This window comes from Camelus dromedarius, chromosome 7, assembly GCF_036321535.1.
Source record: "Camelus dromedarius isolate mCamDro1 chromosome 7, mCamDro1.pat, whole genome shotgun sequence".
NCBI lineage: Eukaryota > Metazoa > Chordata > Mammalia > Artiodactyla > Camelidae > Camelus > Camelus dromedarius.
Window position 1 is genome coordinate 4,042,905 of NC_087442.1, and position 21,461 is coordinate 4,064,365.

Genomic DNA, 21,461 nt, shown 5'->3' on the forward strand with positions numbered 1-21,461 from the left:
TAGCTTCTTTCAACTCATTCCTCAAATCTGGACAACATTTTTCATTTTAAATTATACAACAGTCAGGTTTATGCCAAAATTTTAGGGTATTTTCTGCTTAGGTTTGGAATATATCCCATCAAGTGACTTCTATAAATTGTTAATTTCCATTATTTGTAAAGTTTCAAGTTCTGGGAGTTACTTTCACTCCCTCTGTATTCAGTATATCCTGCTTTTGGCTTTGTAAAACATTGTTTTGAAAGTTCTTAGTGATGGTTTTCATTCTTTGAAAATGAATTTGACTTTTTAATAATAGGGGAAAGTCAGATGCAAATTGTCAAAGTCAGGCAGTTTGGTAAAAGGAGTAATACTACCTTTTTCTAAGAGTCATGTCAATAAAATTCTAATGCTTTTTTGAATACACAAGGGATTCTCAAGAGATGAGGATTCTAAAATATCTTGAGCAATGGCAGTAAGAGTGAAAAATTGGAGTAACTTCTCAAGTTAATCTTCCTGATAAGGATGTTAGTCATTTGTATGCTTGCTTTTTAAAACACTTTATAGTCATATCCTATGCTCCATCTTGTCCGTGGACGTTTCTCTGTTTTCTCCTTCACCTTGGACTCTCAGCCTTCTAACTCAGTGGTTCTCATACTTTTTAGCTTTAGGGACTGCATTACACATTTTAAAATTATTGGGGATTTCAGAGAGTTGTGGTTTTTGTTTTTTGTTGGTTGTGGGGTTTGTTTGGGTTTTTTTGAGGTGTAATAGACATAACATTATGTTAGTTTCAGGTGTAGAACATAATGATTCATTATTTGTATATATTGCAAAATGATCATCACAGTTGGTCCAGTTAACGTCCATCAGCAAAAGAGCTTTTGTTTATGAGGTTATATCTGTCAATGAAACTGAGAAATTTAAAATACTTACATTTGTGTACCAGTGACCCAACTGAATATACCCAATAATAAACCCATTGAATATTATCAGAAATATTTTTATGAAGAATAGCTATATTTTTCTAAAGAAAAAATGTAGTGAGGAGTGACATGATTTTACATATTTGTAAGTCTCTTTAATGTTTAGCTGAAGAGAAGTTAACTGGGTTTGCATCTCTTTTCTGTATCCAGCCTGTTACTATATGTGGTTCTGGTTAAAGTTGATGAAGACTACCTGCCTCTCACAGTTACATGGTTAGTAAAGGGAGGAGAATTTTAAGAATCTTTTCAGATAACTGTGGATATTCTTCCCTGATACTACACTAAAACTTGACAAGTAGTCATTTTCCTAGAAGTTAATTGCAACATAGGATATGAAATTTATCAATGAACTTTTCATACATTACAACCTACTGATCTGTTTTAAACTTGGAGTGACTCTTAACCCGAAGTGACTTGACATCATACATTGGTCACTTGGAAATATTGGTTCACTGAGTTATACTGATCTTCCAGGTATTGACACATTTTGTTAAATAATTATCCCCTCAAAGTCACATCTGTTAAAGTCACCAGTGATTTCACCAATACCTGAAGTATTGGGAACCTGACAAGCTCACAGTAGTGGATAAAAGTTTCCCAAAATTCAGATTTTATCATTGGCAACAGATACTGTCAGTTCTTTTCCCTAAAAGTGACAGGCTCGCTTTCTTTGTTTTCAATAAAATGTCTGCCAGATTCCAAAGTCTGTATAGTCGTGACTTGTCTGTCGGTCGTTCTTTCAAATTAAAGGTATTCAATGAAAAAGTATCCAGCTCAGATAATCACACAATTGCTTTTCCTAGAGAAAAACCATTGTATTTCAATTCAGAGCAAAAGTGCTTTATCTATATGTGAAGTTAGGGTAAGTCCCCAAGACTGCCTTCACTTTGGACCAATTGCAGAGTTCCAGGTCCTCAAGACCTCGCTCATTCTGACCTCGATTGCCAGCTCACCTGAACTCCGGTGTCCAGGGTCTTCATGAGGCTGTCATGCAGGCATAGCCGCCCAAACAACCAGCCTCCGGCTCCAGCCCAGGGATACCAGAGGCTGAGCCGACCTGGGGCCCCCACCTCCACTCACACTGTTAGACTGTCTGGTGTGGCTCAGGGTCCCCAGGTAAACAATGACACTTTTATCAGCAGGATATTCCAAGAGGCCTAGAGATTATCTCCCAGAAGCCCAGGGCAAAGGCCGGACCTCTCTGGTCAAGGTTAAATTCTTTCCTACTAACATGCTTCCCATGTCATTACAAGGAATATTTTCAAAAGTACTCAAAGGTCATGATTTAATAGAACTAACACTTTTTACTGCCTCATCAAAAACCATTCTTACATAAAAATAGTTTTGCTTGTTTGGGTTTTTTTTCCTGTGAGTGGTGAAGAATACCGTGTATACTGATGCAGTTTGGTGCCACTGCTGTGAGTGTGCTGGTGCCAACAGTTCTACCCACCTTCGCTGTTGCACCATCAGCGCATTGTCAGCTTAGTGAAAAAGATGATGTCTTAGTATTTATGAGAACAACTGACACCACAGGTGCATGCTTGGAGCCTCGGCTGTAATTCAGAGCACTCTCCTCCTCGTGTAGTTAGCAGTCTTAGCTTGTGGAGTAAAACCTCATCTCCTAGAGGACCTACCTGCAGGTTCTTTGAGGGCAGCTTAATGCACAGAACCTTTTCATCACTGCAGGAATTCTTTCTGAAGCTCTTACTTCTGTTTAAAAAAAACAAACAAACTATAAAGGATAAGTGCTTTTCTTCCATTTGTGATGTGCTTTTGTTGTTCTATAGAAGGGTTGTCTAATCTGTGTCGCTCCTTAGAACCTTGAGAATCAACTTTGATTACGTTTCCGTTGTCAGTCTGGGAATTCTGCTTGCTGTGGTCCTAACTCTGTCTTGGTGCGGGCACTCCTCCTCCAGGTTAGCGCGACAGACTCCAGCCTTTTCTCCACGTCTGCCTTTCCTCTCACACCCACCCCCTAGTAGCCACCAGGATGATCTGTTTGAAATGCAGATAACACCTCATACTTACACAGTGCTTGCTCTGTGCCAGGCGCTCTTGAAACACTACTAATGAGAAACCTCAGGCCTAGAGAAGTGACCCAGCAGGTCTGGTTCTCGAGTCCCAGCTCTCTACTCTTCAGCTGTTGTAGACTGCTTCTTAAAACCCCTTGCTCTTACTGCAAGCCAAAGAGCAAACTGCTAAACGTGGCATCCAAGACCTTTCACGACCTCACTTCTGTTCTTTTATGACTTCATTGTCTCCTGCCTGTTTCACGCCACCAGCTCTAGCAGTTCAAACTTCCTTCCAGCTGGCCTGTGCGCACTGCTGTTTATAACCTTTGCACCTCGGCTGACGTGGTCCCATCTGCCAGTTATGCCTGGCTCTGCCCTGTTCACCTCACGAATTCAAGCTGGAGCTTCTCAGGGTCGTTTTTCTCCACCTTTCTCCATTGTCTCCTCCCTTTACTTTCCCTAGGTGAGGGCTGACAGGATAGTGGGCAGACAGAAGAAAATCTGGTAACTGTGTAACAAGTGTGGTAAGTGGAGTGAGAAAGAGAATTATAAGGAGTAGGGAAGATAAAAGACCCCTTGCAGTTAGCAGTGTGGGCCTGTATCCAAACTACACATCAGCTCCTTTGAGGGCAGCGACTCTACCACCAGTGTTTGGTACATAAACAAAAAATAAAATATTTTCTGAATAAATGAACACAATTTTTTCTCCTAAATTGTATTTCCTATTTCGTAATTTCCTCCAGATCCTCAACATTATGAAAAGCCTTATAGACTTTTGGAAAAATTGTATATGTCAATTTCTAGGATTTTGTATTTTTAGATAATGAGTTTTCTTCCCTTTTTTTTTCTCTTTTACAAGCTCCTTGCCCGACTGGAAGGCAGAAGTTCCTTGAAAGACATAGAACCATATCTGTTTGCTGATGAAGATTCACCTGTGCATGGTAAAAACACAATCTCCAGCCAAAATATAAATTAAGTTTTATAAGACAAGTTTTTTCTGACATATATTCATATATATACACATATTCTTGGCAAGAGCCTAGATGGCTTAAACTGTGAAGTTAAAACCTGAGAAAGAGATTGCGGTGGGACACTTCCAAGCCTTTGCTGGCGGTGTCAGATGAGATGAAGTTTGGTTTATCTGCAGTAAATCTTCAGAACAAACAAGCTCCTTAGTCCCAACACAGTTTGTGGGAGTTTTGTTATTACTGAGTTTTTATTCTTTAGAAGTTTGAGAATCACAGGGAAGTCCTTAGGTACCTGGCTGTTCTGTTAATATTTTCGTGGCAGGGAAACTATATACCCACTGGTTCTATCAGCACTTCTACACTAGGGGAAACTGATAACGAAGTAGTGTGCTTAGGTCGTTCTTTCTCTTTTAATACAGCAGCTTTAAAGAAGAGAATTCACCCGTCTAAAGTGTACAGTTCACACACACATGCAGCTGTCACCACAGTCAACTGTAGAACATTTTCTTCACCCCAGAAAGAAGCCCTGCCTGATAGTGTCGCTCCTCACTCCCTCTCACACCCCTTAACTCTGCGCAACCGCTCGTCTTCTTTCTGCCTGTCCGGGTTTGCCTTTTCTGGACATTGCACATAATCGGAATCATAGGGCATGCGGTCTCTTATAACTGATTTCCTTCACTTTGCTTGATTCACCACATTGTAGCATGCGTCAGTAGTTCATTCTGTTTTATTGGATAATACTCTCTTGTGTAGATACACCACATTTTATTTATCCATTCATCAGTTGATGGACATTTGGGTTGTTTCTGCTTTTTGGTTGTAATGAAGAATGCTGTGGTTATTTTGTGTACGAGTGTTTCTGTGGAGATGCATTTTCAGTTGTCTTGGGTAATACCAATGAGAGGGACTGCCAAGCTGTATGGGGACTCGGTGTTCAACCTTTGGTGAAATTGCCAGACTATTTTCCAAGGCAGCTGCTTTGGAAATTGCCACATTTTCCTTGTCACCATCAGCAAAGTGTATGAGTGTTCCAATTTCCCCACATCCTGCAAACATGTTATTGTCTGTCTTTTTGACGATAGCCTTCCTAGTGAGTATGAAGTGATGCCTCCTTGTGGTTTTGATTTACATTTCCCTGATGGCTAATGGTGTTAAGCATGGTGCATGTGCTTTTCGGCAATTTGTATGTGTACTTTGGAGAAATTCAGATCTTTTGCCCGTTTACAAAACTGGGTTTTCTTTTTACTGAGTTATGAATCCTTTATATATTCTAGATAGAAGTCCCTTATCAAATACGTGATTTTTACATATTTTCTCCCATTCTGTATGTTGTCTTTTCACTATCTTGATGGCCTCCATTGAAGTGCAAAGTTATTAATTTTGATGAAGTCCCTCAATTTATCTATGCTTTTCTTGATCATGCTTTTGATATCATAGCTGAGACGCCATTACCTAATCCACGGTCAAGAAGATTTACAGCTGTTGTTATTGCAACTGATTTCTGTTTTTATTTTCTGATCAGAGAACATACTTATTTGATTTCAGTCTCTTTAAATTTATCGAGACTTGTTTTATGGCCAAATATATGATCTGTCCTGGAGAATGTTCCATGTGCACTTGAGAAGAATATGTGTTCTGCTGTAGGTGGGTCAAGTGTTTTATTGATGTCTCTTGGTTCTAGTTGGTTTTCAGTGTTGTTCAGGTATTCTGTTTCCTTGCTGACCTTCTGTCCAGTTGTTCTATCCATTATTGCAAGTGGGGTATTGAGTCTGACTATTGGTGAATTGTCTATTTCTCCCTTTGGTTCAGTTTTTGTGGGCTTCATGTGTTGTTGGGCATATATACATTTATTATCATTATTATATCTTATTGATGGATTGACTTATGTTATAAAATTCATCTCACACCCATTAGAATGGCTACTATCAAAAAAAAAAGTGTTGGTGAGTCGGTGGACAATTTAGTACCCTTGTGTTGATGGGACTGTAAAATGGTGCAGCCATTATGGAAAACAGTCTGGAGGTTCCTCAAAAAATAAATAATAGAACTACCATATGATCCACCAATTGTACTTCTGGGTGTATATCCAAGAGAATTGAAAGCAGGGGATTGAACAGATATTTGCACACCTATGTTCATAGCAGCACTATTCAAAACAGCTAAGAAACGGAAGCAACTCAGATGTTTGTTGACAGATGAATGGATAAAGAAAAATCATATATACATACGATGGAATACTATTCAGCCTTAAAAAGGAAGGGTATTTTGACACATGCTACATCACAGATGAGCCTTGAGGACATGCCAAGTGAAATAAACCAGTCACAAAAAGAAAAATACTACTGGTCCCACTTACATGAAGCACCTAAAATAGTCAGATTCATAGAAACAGAAGGTAGAATGGTGATCACCAGGGACTGGGGAGAAGGGAGAAAGGGAGAGCTGTTGTCTAATGGTTACAGGTTTTCAGTTTTGCGAGATGAAAAAGTTCTGTAGACTGCTTCACAACAATGTGAATGTACTTAACACTACTGAACTGCACACTTAAAAATGGCAAAGATGGTAAATTTTATGTTGCTTTTACCACAATAAAAAACACAACATCCTTGTCTCTATAACAATTTTTGTCTTAAAATGTGTTTTGTCTGATGATAGTGCAGCCACTTCAGCTCTACTGGTTACCGTTTGCGTAGTATCTCTTTTTCTGCCTGTTTACTGTCAACCTTGTGACTTGGGATGTAAAGTGTGCCCATTGTAGACAACCTATAGTTGGATCATGTTTTTTATTCCATTTTGTCAATTTTTGCCATTTGTTTGGATTTTTTAATCCATTTATTATCATCAGTTAAAGTTTATGCCCACCATTTTGCTGTCTGTTTCATGTGTGTCTTATATCTTTTTTGTTTCTCTGTTCCTCCCTTACTGTCTTCTTTTGTGTTAAATAGGCATTTCTAGTGTTCCATTTTAATTCCTTGTCATTATTTTTACTTTTTGAGTTATTTACCTCATGATTGCCCTGAGGATTACAATGAACATCTTAATTGATAACAATCTAATTGGATTAAGTACCATCTTAATTTCAATATTTTATAAGAACTTTGGTAATGTATCATTCCATTCCTACCCCCTTCTTTGTGCTGTTAGACATTATGTATTTATACATTATATATACTTATAATACTGAAGTATATACTTAAACACACTTAAAATTAGTAAAAATCATTAGAATTATTTAATGCAGTTTTATCTTAAATGAGACAAAAAAAGAGTTAACAGGTATAAAACATGCTTATACTGTCTTTTATATTTACCATGTAGTTATATTTACCTGTGTTCTTTATTGACTCGTTTGGATTTAAGTTCCTCTCTCCTCCTTTCCTTCATCCTGAAGGACTCCCTTTGGTATTTCCTGCAGAGCAGATCTGTTAGCAGAAAATTCTAAACTATCAAGAATAAATGACAAATTTTCGTCAAACATATCAGACAAAATATTGAACTATCTATTCTCTCTGTCAGGATGTTAAGTTGAGCCTTATGAAACTGTCATTGAAACATGGATTTGAAAAACAGCTTATACATTTGAATATTACATTTATAGAAACTTTAAAAACATGTTCAGCCACTAAAAAAAAATATTTACTTAAAATGAATAGATTTTAGAGCTATAAAACTGGTTAGATAAGTACTCATCAGAGCAATAGCAGACGTAAGACTAGGATTATAAGGATTGTTTGTCAACAACAGCAGTTGATGAGAAGCTGTTACAGGGTAGCTCAGAGTGAGTCAGTAAGAGACTTAGGGGTTACAGCAGTTTACAGTGCTATATGGTAAACATAGTTTTAATGCTTTTTTTGGGTGGTAGTTACTCAGTACCACATAGAAGCTCATTGCCTCTTAAGTGCTGTAATGATTGTATTCTGCAAATTTAACATATTTGTTATAAAATTAGTAGGCTGTACCAAGATGATGTATTTTTTGGCTTTTCTTTCTTTTCCTTATTTGAAGGCTCTTTAGATTGGTAAACTCACTCTGACAATCTGTTACCCAAACCCCTTAACAGCATTCTATTTGTAAGAGTAACTAACAAGGCCAAACCATCCAGATTTTCTGATTTAGTTTAATTTGTTGAGTGTCAAACTGTAGAGGTGGGATTTTTTTTTTCTTTAGCTGCAAGTTGTCATACTCAATGCTTTGATTGGACTAGGGTGAGATTTTTTTAACAGCTCGAAGAAACATGAAATAGTGACTTAAAATACAGTTAAATGGACCATGTCTCCTATATAGAACGTAATGCTTGGATACAATTTTTGATCTTATGATTAGACAGTAAATGAAAATCAATGAAACTGAGTCCAATTCATCATTAAACATATTTGTAGGGAATCTAGTTCAAGAACCTTAGTGATAATATTCATGTGTAATTTCCAGGTTTGCAGATTTTTCTTACCCAGTTGTTATAAATGACCTTTTTATCTGCTTTGCTGTTAATCTGTAGAAGAAGACTGTTTCTATCTACCTAATAATCTCCTGGCCAACCTTAAACTTTGTCTGAGTTTAAGTCATGCTGAACCAAGGATCTAAGGAACCATTATATATATTTCTTATTTAATGTATGGGTTTAGAAAGCCTTGGTAAGCCCTGCTGGAGAGTGCTCACAAAGCACCAGAACTCTTGTCGGTTATGCTGAGAGGTGTTTATGAGCACCACCCCATCTCCAAGAAAATATTTGGCAAAGTTTTCATTTTTTCCCTATTCCGAGAATTCTGGAAAATATCCAGAGATAACTATCTCAGTTACCCTCTGACCAATAACTTGTGTTTCTATCTCCCTGTGGAATCCCTGCTCTTCTATTTCAGAATGTGTTACATTTCTCTTACCATAAATTATCTTCACTTGACTCTCCAGCCACATGAAACTGCTTTTGAATTTTTTGTGCTTTTTAAATGAGCCTAAACCATTGTGTCCTTTTTCTAATTCCTCGTGTATCCCCGCCTTCCTACAGTGTGATTTCCATCCTTGCCTTTAGTCTGAAGGCAGGGACTGCTCCCGGTGGTGCCTTTTCAGTCTGTCTTCTAAGTATCTCAGTTTTTACAGTTCAGTTCATAAAATAATGTTTATGTTAAATGTGCTTTTGAAAACAACACATTTACTGCTGTAAGTTTACCATCCAGGACCAGTTCAGTGATCTGTTCCCTACCTCTCCCCTGCCATTTTCTTTATTTTTAGAACTTTTCTGCTACATTTAGTATTATTTAGTACTATTTCATTTTCTTGAAACCTTCTTTTGTGTTCTGTGTTGTTTTTTCCTCCTGATTTTTCTGTTAAATTTCTGTTTTATCTGTGTTCCTGCTGACTCCTCTAACTGTGAGTGTAGTCTGAGAATTGAGTTTTGGCCCTCTGTCTTAATTTTAGGTGTACTCCCACCCCACAAAGAGCTTTCTGTTCTGTTTCTCTGTAGCTTACTCCCAGTCACACCTTTGCCTGGGACTCCCTGCCATACCTGCTACCTTTCAAAGTGCCATGTTCCAAAATTGACCGCTGGGCCTTTAATCTTCCCCAAATCAGCACTTACATTTTCGTTCTTTAGATTTCTTTCGAGAAGTTCTTAAGAAGGTTAAGCCGATGAAGTGCATTCAGAAGATACTGTGCTTTATATGCTGGGGATTCAGGTCCCAACCTTGAAGTCACGAGCAGGAAATATAACCAGGGAGATGGGCAGGGTCTGTAGCATGCTAAGTACGATGGTGGAGGGTGGTCAGGGTTGATCTGTCCACCTCCGAGTGTGGTCATTAGGGTCCAGTGAGGTAGAAGTCGTCCCCTGCCACGTGTAGAGTGCTGAAGGCAGGGTGACCGCTGCGATGCTGTGCCTGCCTGCGTTTCTGGGGACGGGAGGCCAGGCTTGGTGCTGCCTGCCTGTTGTGCCCTCACACCGCTTTCAGATCCATCAGATTCATCTTGCTACACTGTGTCTTCAGCTTTCCTTCACTGCCGTTAATACTTGTTCAGGGTTAATGTGTCTCCATCTGCTGCACGTAGCTTGTCCTCTTCCTTATAACATAGGGCAGTAAAAGACTTGGAGGCAGGGGTAAGATTTCCACTCAGCTCCTCAGTTATGTAAGTAGGAGAGGGTAACCTGAACATCTGGTTGAGTGTGGTTTTCGTCACCATGTTAACTTTTAATAAGAGCAGCCATGAACAACTGTTAAATGTGAAAACAGTTTCACTCCTTGAGGCTGATACCTTGTGGGGAGACGTGAGGGAATCTTTCTAATTAAAATCTTTTATGTATTTATTTTTTATTTGAGGGGAAGGTAATTGATTTTTAATGGTGGTACTAGGGATGGAATCCAGGACTTCATGCTTGCTAGGCATGCGCTCTACCACTGAGTTATCCCCTCCCCCTCTAATTAAAATCTTGAATTGCAAATTGTACATAAGAATATAGGGAAAATTGGCTGAAGTTTCATATTACCTTAAATATGTGCTGGTGGCAAACTGCTAGATTTCTTACACATTATTTGTGATTGTTCCAGCATAAAATGGTTTGTCAGTAATAACAAGAAATAAAGTAACTGGATTCTCAGATAGACCATAACTTGTTTGGAACCTGAGAATCTGCTTTTTAACATGTTTCCAGTTACGTAGTTTAGCCATAAATTTAATGGCAAACAAACAAAAATTGGAAGGCCACTGTTTAGAGTGGATTTTAATAGCTCTGGAGACAGGACAGTTTCCCCAGGTGTTTTATTTAACATGTCCTGTCCTCAATGAAAGAGAGTTATTGGAACCTGTATAGAGAGAGATTTGGAGTCTTTAAAGTTCAGAGTAGTTGACTTTGATTTATAATGTGGAAAATAATTCACAATGCAGATGTCGTTTCAGCAAGACCATTTCAGAGATACTCACTATAGCAGGGAGTAACTGAAGGCAGCTTGGACCTGTGTAGGGAGTTTTCACCTGAGGGGTGCTGTTGGCATTTAGGACCTGAGAGCTGTGGGCTCTTACTGCTCTGCTTGTGTGAATCTGCACAGTCAAGAATTGTTCCACCCATTATGACAACGACATTGAGAAGCCCTAATTATGGATTGATTCAACTGCATGTGACAGAAATCCAACCTAGCAGCTTATGAGCTAGAGGCTTATTTTCCACCCGTTGGTACCGAGGCAGGCTGTGCGTCGTTGGCACACAGGGTTCCGTGTTGTCATCCAAGTCCTGGACATGCCTGTCTTCCTGCTCCACCCTTTTCGGGGTCTGCCCTCTTTGGTGTGAACCCGGCATCCTCGCTGTTCCAAGATGACTGCTGCACCAGAGGAGGGAGTGGCAGAGCAGAAGTGGCACCTGTCTCAGGGCAGCAAAAGTTAGAAACCCCAGCAGACATCCACTGTGTTTCACTGGATACAACTCTGATACCTGCTGACCTATCTTTGCAAGGAAAACTAAGAAAAATAGTTTTTAAGCTGGGCACATTGCCTTCCCCCCATATTGGGGTTTTAAACTTAAGGAAAAAGGAGGAAATGGATATTGGAAAATCAACTACCAGAAATGGCGTGTATCATGGGTCAGTATCTCTTTAAAAGACCCTAGACCTGTGGCATGTTATGCTTAATGCTGCAGTATTGCGAGTTTAATTCTGTGTATGCGGCCCATCCCCAGCAGATGCCCTTGGGCCCATTTCAACCATGTTGTTTTGTTTTTCAAATTTTCTTGGTGCTAATTAACAGCCAGCACCTCTCTCAGAGGTGAAATTTAATGATTTAACTTCCCTATTTATTTGTGTTTGCTTCTACGAATCCATTTGGGCAAGTGGATTTAGATTTTCTTTCAAAAGAATATTTCAGTAAATTTTTTTAAACATTTTTGCAGACTTCTCATTTCTTAGCCTACCATTATTGTGCTGCTGCATTTTGACCGACATTTTTAAATTTTACACAGGTGCTATTCTTGAATTTCATGGTCCAGAAGGAACAGGAAAAACAGAGATGCTTTATCACTTAACAGCACGATGTATACTTCCAAAATCGGAAGGTGGACTGGAAGTAGAAGTCTTATTTATTGACACGGATTACCACTTTGACATGCTTCGGCTTGTTACAGTTCTTGAGCACAGACTGTCCCAAAGTTCTGAAGAAGTGATAAAGCATTGCCTCGGGAGACTCTCTCTGGTCTACTGCAGTAGTAGCACGCAGCTGCTTCTCACGCTGTACTCGCTAGAAACCATGTTTTGTCGTCACCCCTCCCTCTGCCTTCTGATTTTGGATAGCCTGTCGGCTTTTTATTGGATAGACCGTGTCAATGGAGGAGAAAGTGTTAACTTACAGGAGTCTGTTCTGAAGAAATGTTCTCAACTCTTAGAGAAACTTGTAAATGAGTATCGATTGGTTCTTTTTGCAACAACACAAAGTATAATGCAGAAAACCGCAAACTCAGCAGAAGGTCCTTCTTGTGCCTCTAACCGTCCGAGTGATGCGGAGCTAGACTATCGGCCCTACCTCTGTAAGGCGTGGCAGCAAGCGGTGAAGCACAGGATCTTTTTCTTCAAACATGATGATTCTAAAACCAGCAACCAATTTTCTTTAGTTTCACGTCATTTAAAAAGTAACAATTTAAGAAAACATTTTTTTATTATCAGAGAAAGTGGCGTTGAGTTTTGTTGATATGTATCATAAAATAGTCTTTGAGGGGAATATTAAGCAAGTTTTAAAAGTCTTTAGTAGGCTAAAATGATTTGATTCTAAAGTTTTAAACTCTCAGGGAATTTAACATGACAGTATTTCTACACAAGGTGGATTTCTTAAACTAGTACCGTTTAAGCCTGTTCTGTTCCTAGGTTGTGAAGATTATTCAGAGTGATAATAATAATTAAACTGTATATGATTAAGTTGTTTAAAAACTAAATAAGACTCATTTCAGTCCAAATAAAATGGAGTTTTATAACTTTGTGTCACATTTCTGGAATTCAATTCAATACTTGTTTAGGAAAGTTGAAATGCATTTCTGAGTTTTCACATGTAACTCATTTAGGAAGCTGTGAATTTGAAAAACGTTTCTGTAGAGCTGTTATTTCTGTAAAAGGGATGAAAACAAAGAGCCTACCCAGTTTGCAGTTTGCCTTTCATACCAAAGACTATGGGAAGTCAGAGCATTTTGACCTGAGTTGCAGTGAATTCCTAGATGGAGCCGCATTATGGGTGGGTTTCTATATAATTTTTTAAATACTGGGAAATAAGATACCCAATCAAGGAATTCTGTGAAGATTGAAATTTTCATCCCCTCCTTGTTAAGTGATAGGCAAATGCTGAAACTGTATTAGAACGTTATGTTACTAGTGTTTTCTTACCCAGTTAGAAGAGTTCCCACATACCCTGAAATGAATGGAATTGTTCCCAGCTGAGATCTGGGCGAGGCTCTATATGCTTTGGTCTCTAATGGCCAGAATGGGCACATGCACCTCAAGGGGGACAGAAGGTAATGTATTTTATAACTTTGATTTGTGCATTTTAATCTGAGAGAAGATTGAATTTTATCAGTATTGATGCTCTGACCCCAGCACTCCCTCGGTCTCTGTGTTAGATTGCCTGTGTCACGTGTGTATTTGAGGTGCCCTGTGGGAAAGGTGGGAAGAATGGACAGTGGTGTTCTCACGGGTGTGTTGATTTATATGTAACCTGTGTAGGTGAAACTGTCTAACCGTACCTTCACTTAGCTAACAAAGATTCTTTATAAGGGCTTAAAAGACAGTCCTCATAATGCAGGCAGAATGGGTGTCACATACGCTGTGTGTCCCCTGGGCTTCCTCTAGCCTGCCTGCAGTTCCAAACCCTGACACTTCTGAAGGTGTCTCCTGGATGCCAGAGCCCCCCGGGCTGCGTATGGGCCGGGCCAGGTTCTGGTAGGTAAATACTCCGCTTCCTCCCCCTCCCCGCTGTCACGGTGCCCCTGGGATTGTCTCCCTGGTGAACAAGTCCCTGTCTAGGAACTACTTTGTTGTCGAGGGTGGGCGGTGGGGACCAAACTGTTGGCAGACAATAAAAAATCGTCAGACTTACAGCCCTTCTGGGCCCAATGTTTGCTGCTCAGCCACATAATGGAATGTTAAATGATGGCATCTTTTTATTTTTAAGTTTTTTTTGGGGGGCGAGGGGCAGTGGGAGGTAATTTGGTTTATTTATTTTTAGAGGAGGTACTGAGGAGTGAACCCAGGACTTCGTACATGCTAAGCATGCGCTCTACCGCTTGAGCTATACCCTGCCCCTAAAATGATGGCATTCTGTTGGCAATCAAGTTAAATTACACTGGATCACATTACTGTCATTCACACCCATTTACCAATATGCCCTCAAGTGTTATCTTTCCATTAATGTATTTTAAAATATTTTAAGATACTTATTTTATTCATAGTCCATCCTTTTTAATTTATATTTTTGTGTATTTTATTACATGCAATATGTTACACATAAGAAATTTATAAATACTTATATATTAGGGGAGTATGCATTTATTTTTCCCTTTGATAAGAATGTGGCGGGGTGGGTAGAGCTCAGTGGCAGAGTGTGTGCCTAGCATCCGTGAAATCCTGAGTTCAATCCCCAGTACCTCTATTTAAAAAAGGTAAATAAATAAACCTAATTACCCTCCTCCACTGCCAAAAAAGACAAACCAGAAAACTCCCAGTAAATGCATATGTGCTTACTCTGAAAGAAAAAAAAAACAATAAAACACATTTTTTTTTTAAGGTGTGTGATTAGTAAGGTTGACAATCTCTTGCTATACTTGAGAGTACTTCTTTTAGCTGTTATGGAAATGCTCTTACCCTCCCCTGTCAAGTCCAGGGAATTTGTTACATGCGTTTACAAAAAACTTAGCAACTCTTAGCAGAATTGTGGCCTCGAATATGATAGGAGTTTCCATTTCCCCTCTGTATAAATGAAGCGCTAATTTAATGGACTGTTATTCACAGATTGATAACTTATTCTTCAGGAACATGATTAAAAAATAATGAATTTTATTAACTTAAATTATCAATTATATATTAATGTGTCAGACCAAAGACTTAGTTATCTTTAAAAGATTTGTTATCTGACATGTTGGAAGGAATTAAGAATCCTGGTTAATAAAAAATTCTTTTAAACTAAAAGTTACACCAATGGGATTTCTTGAACACTGTGGAAAATTTAATACTTGTAAAAAGAATCATCCTTAAAGAGACAGAAACGGCACATCCTAAGTAACACAGATCAGATGACGGGGATGCTAGGCGGAACCAGAAGAGTAAGAGGAGCAAGTGATTACAAGTCTTAGGGTATTTATCCTGTTCACCTGTTAGGAAAAAAGGCGAGGGGAATTATAAAATATGTTTCTTACTGGTGAGCTTCTCAGGACGATCATTGTGAGAAATCTAATTTTTATAAAATGCATATGAAGGAGAACAGTATAGCTCAGTGGTAGAGCACATGCTTAACATGCATGAAAATTAATTAATTAAATTAAAAAATTTAAAAACCCCAAAACTTAAAAAAAAAAAAAAAAACGCGTATGAAAGGTATTTCAGACATTCGTCTGGTAAATGCTGTATAAAATTAGAATAGTGCTTGCCTTATTACTTCCTTTGTCTGAAGTTTTCAGCTTTCAACTCTCAAATGCTGGATTATTAGTATCATTCCAGAAAACATGGATGCAGACTACTGTTCCATATGGATTATCTAAGAACGAGGGTGAAATGACATTTTCAGGTGAACAGAAATTGAGAATTTACCGTGAAAATTGCCTCACTAAAGGAGCTTCTAAAAGATATACTTCAGGGAAGGAGGACTATCATCCCAAAGTCTGAAATGTAAGAAATAATAGTGAGTAAAGGAAACAGCAAGCACTTGAGTCATCTAAAGAAATACTGAGGGTGTAAAACAGTGTCTACTTTGTGGGAGGAAGAACCATGAGAAACGAGAGATTCTGGATGTCTTACTGCCTGTAAACCTAGTCCAGGTAAGGTAGGTAATTGAAGTCCTATTGATCTAAATAGCTTGTATTCTGAAGGAGAGTAAAGATAAGGACCAATTTTAGACTTCAGCGAGAACCTGACAGTTTGAAGAACTGCCTCTAAAAAACCGAAGTAGCGCACTCTCCAGTAGTATATGTTGAGGCAGAAGGGAAATGAGAGAAGCAAAACGTGAACACACCCAGGAGAAACAGTGGATAGGACAGTGAGCCATGTGAGAAAGACAGTTCCAGTTATACATGTGTCGAACTCTTCTGCAAAAAATGTTGGGTCATTAGGCTGGATCTTTAACAATCTACAATATGCTTTTTAAAGAAATTCATCTGAAACAAAGATACAGAAAGGCTGAGAGGGTTAAGATTAAGACCAGAGAGAAGGGAGGGTGTAGCTCAGGGGTAGAGCAGATGCTTAGCATGCAGGAGGTCCTGGGTTCAATCCCCAGCACCTCCATTAAAAAATAAATAAATAAACCTAATTACTCTCCCCCCCAACACAAAAAAAATTAATTAAAAAAAATTTTTTTAAAGACCAGAAATATCAAAGGAAGCTCTTGTAGCTGTGTAAGTAGACTTTAACTGTACTGATATTTTCTGTTTTAACGAAGATCTCTAGATAATGATAGGTTACGTTTATATGTCCTCTGTAAAAATCTTCAAAAATGAAAAAAGTTTAGAGGACTAGAAGGAGAAATTGACAGTCACCATCACAGTGGATATTTTAATATATCTGGGAGACCAGTCAGTTTAAAAAAATCAGTTAAGGAATCTAAGCACAAGGTCAGACTTGACCTAGTGAACATATGTAGAACTCTGCTTACAAAATAAGAATGTGTAATTTAAACACAAGGAAAATTTATGAAAATTGATCAGATACTATGAAAAGACATCAAATTTTAAAGAGTCAGTATCATGGAGATCATTTTTCTTTATCATGCAATTGTCAGAAGACAGCAACAAAAAGGATAACTAGAAAGTTTCCAAATTTAGAAAAAAAATGTTTCTAAATAAGTCAAGTAGTCACAGTTAGAAAATACTAACATACAACTTGTTAGAAAAACAATAAACTCAAAGACAGGAGAAAAAAACTAAGTAGAAATTAATGAAATAGAAAACACAATAGGAACAATAAAATCAAATGACCAAGAAGAGCAAGAGCTCAGTTTCAGAAATGAACAAGAGAACATGACCATAAGTAGAGCAGAGACTTTAGAATATTAACAACTCATATCAATAAATTTGAAAACTGAGACAATGGATGGATCTTACTAAAACGATCTCAAGAAAAAAAAAAAAAAAAAGAAACCTGAAAAAGTACGATAATCATCACCAGACTTGAATCAGTAATTTGAACTTCCCCTCCCGACAGTCATTTAGGGGGACTTCCAGTAATAGCAGAACGCGTCCCTGCCAAAACAGAAATCCTCTCCGGAGAATGACAGTATCATTTATAGGTTTCAGATTATTTCTAAAAGTGAATTCTTAAATGCAGTGTCCAAAATACAATCTAAGGTAACATGACACACAAAAAACCAAGTCCCTGGGTGAAAAACTGCAGAAAAAAATGACACCCCCCCAAATAGTCATGTGTATGTATACATCAGGTGGGGAGAGTCAGATGTCGGGGTATATGGAGTTAATGTCCTAAGGTCCTTACGTTGTCCAGAGAAGGAAAGGTATCGACATTAGACACTGACAAAGAGGTTGCAGCTTATGATTTCTAGAATAATCACTCAAGAATAGAAAAAAAGTTTTAAATTTTGATATTAAGGGAATGGAAAAGCATCCTCCATTAAGTGCAAATCAGGAGAAGGCTGGTATGTGCATAGTAATATCAGACAAAAGCTACTCAGGTAAGAAGGCTGGAAGATCTCTTACTAAAGGTAAAGATAAAAAAAGGAAATTGATAAAATTTTCAATTCACCAGGATGACATGAAGTTTACAGACATAAGGGGAATAGAGAAGTTAGGAATTATGTTTTGAGATTTTCATGCCCGAGTAATTGGTAGACGAAGTAAACAACATCAGTCAGGATACTAAAGATTGAAGGATGATACGCAAACCACACCACTCATCCAGTGCAGGGTACATTCTTTCCCAGGATGCTTATGGCAGTTTAGAGTGACCATGTACTCAGCCATAAAGCTCTGTCCACAGAATTCAAAGGATTGAATGCACAGAGTAAGTTCTCCAGGGACAATACAATTAAACCAGAAATCAGTAACAAAAACTAGGAATTCTCCATAAATTTCAAAAGTAAGGAATAAACTTCAAAATAAAACAGATTGAAGATCTCACAATATAAAATACAAAATGTATTTAATTAATGATATTTATATCAAATTTGAGGAGTATTGTTAAAACAGTACTTGGGCCAAATTTATAGCCTTAAACCCTTTCATTAAATCAGAGGAAGGGCTAAAAGGGAGCTAAATAAGTATTTCCCTAAAGAAGAAAATAAATTGCAAATTAAATCCCCTTCACCAAGTAGAAGAAATGTAATTACAAAAGCAGAGATTAATAAAATGGGGAAAATGTAATAAAGGATCAATAAAGACAAAACAAAGGAGGAAAGACTACAGTGGGTAAGTGACAGCCTCTTCGACAAATGGGGCTGGGTGACTGGGCCGCTGCCAGAGAGACAAGACGGGCCACTTTCTCACACCATGCATGAAAATAAATTCAAAATGGATTAAATACTTAAATAAAGACTCATAAAACTTACAGAAGAAAATAAGCAGGGTGCTCTTTGACATTGGTCATAGTAATTTTTTTTGGACATATCTCTTCTGGCAAGGGAAACTAAGTAAATGGGACTACTTCATATCAAAAAGCTTTTGCTCAGTGAAGGAAACTCAATAAAATGAAGAGGCCACCTACTGAAGAGAGGAAGATATTTGCAAACAATTATCTGATAAGGAGTTAATATCCAGAATACACAATGAACTCACACAACATTGAAAAAACCTAATTAAAAAATCGGCAGAGGAATCTAAATAGACATTTCTCCAAAGAAGACATACAGATGGCCAACAGGCACATGAAAAGGATGTTCAACATTGCTAATCATCTGGGAAATGCAAATCAAAAACAAAATGAGATACCACCTCACAGCTAGCAGAATGTCCGTTATAAAAAATATGGCAAATAAATGTTGGTAAGGGTGTGGAGAAAAGGAACCCTAGCACACTGTTGATGGTAATGTTAATTGTTGCAGCCACTATGGAAAACAGTATGGAGATTCCTCAAAAAATTAAAAAATAGAACTACCATATGATCCACCATTTCCACTCCTGGGTATTTATCTGAAGAAAATGAAAACACTAATTAGAAAAGATATATGCACCCTTGTACCTGAGTGTTCTTTGCAGCGCTGTTTACAATAGCCAAGATATGGTAGCAACCTACATGTCCATCAGTAGATGAATGGATAAAGATGTGGTACGTATACACACATGCACAGTGAAATATTACTCAGCAATAAAAAAGAATGAGGTCTTGCCATTTGCATCAACATGAATGGACCTAGAGGATATTATACTAAATCAAATAAGTGAGACAGAGAAAGACAAATATTGTATGATTTCACTCATATGTGGAATCTAAATAATGAAACAAACATAAAACAGAAACAGAGTCTTAGATACTAAGAACAGACAGGTGGTTACCAGAGGGGGTATGAGAGAAATAGCTGAGATTAAGAGGTTCAGACTTCCAGTTACAGAATAAATGAATAATGGGTGTGAAATGTACAGTGCAGGGAGGAGAGTCAATAATTATGTGATATCTTTGTGTAATGACAGGTGATAACTAGAAATATCATGGTGATCATTTTAAAAAGTATAGAAATCTTGAATCTGTGTGTAACAGGAATGAGCATAGTGTTGGAGGTCAATTATACTTCAAAAACAAACTCATAGGAAAAGAGATCATATTTGTGGTTACTAGAGGCAGAGGGTGAGGAGGGGGCACTTGGATGAAGGCAGTCAAAGGTCAAACCTCCAGTTGTAAGTACTAGAGGTGTAATGTACAATATGATTGATTAACACTGCTTTATGTTGTATATGAAAGTTGTTAAGAGAGGATTGTGAGAGCTGTCATCAGAAGGAAAAAATGTTGTTTTCTATTTTGTATCTGTATGAAATGATGGATGTTGACTAAACACATTGAGGTAATCATTTCATGATGTATGTGAATCAAATCATGTTGTAACCTTAAACTTAACACAGTGCTGTATGTCACTTATATCTCAATTAAATGGGAAGAAAAAAGATATGTTTTAAAAAAGAACACTGAACACAATAAAAAATAATTCAAAGACTCATGACAAAGTTGGGTTTATACCAGGAGCACGAGGTGGGTCTAGCATTTGAAAGCCAGTCAGTAAAATTTGCCACATAAACTGGACTAAATGGGAAAAAGTTAAGATAACAAGCAATGCGGAAAAAGTATTTGATAGATTCCAGTAATCTCATAATAATAAATCACTAAGTTTCTCACAAACAGATTAAACTAAAAAATAATACTTTATCAGTAGATACAGAGAAGCTTTTAATAAAATTCAACATCTTTTCATGATATTAACTTTTACCATAGAATAGAAGATACTTTCCTTGAACTGATAAAGTATCTACAAAAAAATCCCGCAGTAAACATTACTAAATAGTGAAATAGTAGAAGCATTCCCTTTAAAATCAAGAACAAGACAAGAATGTCTGCTATCACTTGTATTCAACATTGTACTTAAACTGTAAGCACAGTAAGGCAAGGAATATCAATAAAAGGCATAAGGAAGAACTAAATTGTCATTCTTATAACTATACAGTTGTGTACGTGGGAACCGAAACCTATCTAGAAATAGATTTTAGAATTAAGAATTTAATGAATTTGCCAGTTAAAATATCAACATTAAAATTTTTCTAAATACCAGCAATGGAATTAGAAAAAATGGATTTTAAAAATATACAATTTTGATCGTAACTAAAAATATAAGATTTCCTAGGAATCACAAAAATATGCAGGGCCCTTTTGGAGAAAATTACAAGGCTGTATTGAAAGACACTTTAAAGAAAACCTAAGTAAATGGAGAGAGGAAGCATGTTCATGAATTGACTCAATATTGTAAGGACATCGACTTTGCAATTGATGAATTGATCCAATACAATTCCTGTCAAAATCCTATTTTTGTTTCCCTTCATTTTGGAACTTAAGTGATTCTTAACATTCTTAAATTTATAGAGCAGGGAACCAAGAATAGCCAGGACTCTGTATCATTTCAGGTCTTCTAGGAGACAGATGCCAACATGGGTTAGAAGTATAAGATGTGATGGCTACGAAGGAGAAGGAGCCGGGTTAGGCAGGGAAAGCCTTCAGAATGTTCTGCGGGTCTGACACCTTTAGGTGGAGGAAGGAAGGAAGGAGCATTGGCAGGAAGAACCTCAGACTGGCAGCACAGCTCTGAGAAAGTCTTGTCCTTCTGGAGCCGAGACTGTGGAGGAGCCCTACGTGGGGCAGAAACAACCAGGCCTC

The 21,461-nt window shown here is 37.8% G+C and overlaps 1 protein-coding gene across 2 annotated transcripts in view; it reads left to right on the plus strand.

Moving 5' to 3' along the window:
* Positions 1-21,461, plus strand: part of XRCC2 (X-ray repair cross complementing 2) — a 160,368-nt gene that overhangs the window by 8,606 nt on the left and 130,301 nt on the right. The window contains exons 2-3 of one of the 2 annotated variants that reach the window (XM_031455756.2): positions 3,834-3,915; positions 11,876-12,838. In XM_031455756.2, the coding sequence (XP_031311616.1) occupies positions 3,834-3,915; positions 11,876-12,597 (804 nt within the window). In that variant the 3' untranslated portion in view covers positions 12,598-12,838. Of the gene's footprint in view, positions 1-3,833; positions 3,916-11,875; positions 12,839-21,461 lie in introns of those variants that run through there. The other variant, XR_010381518.1, reaches the window with a different exon arrangement.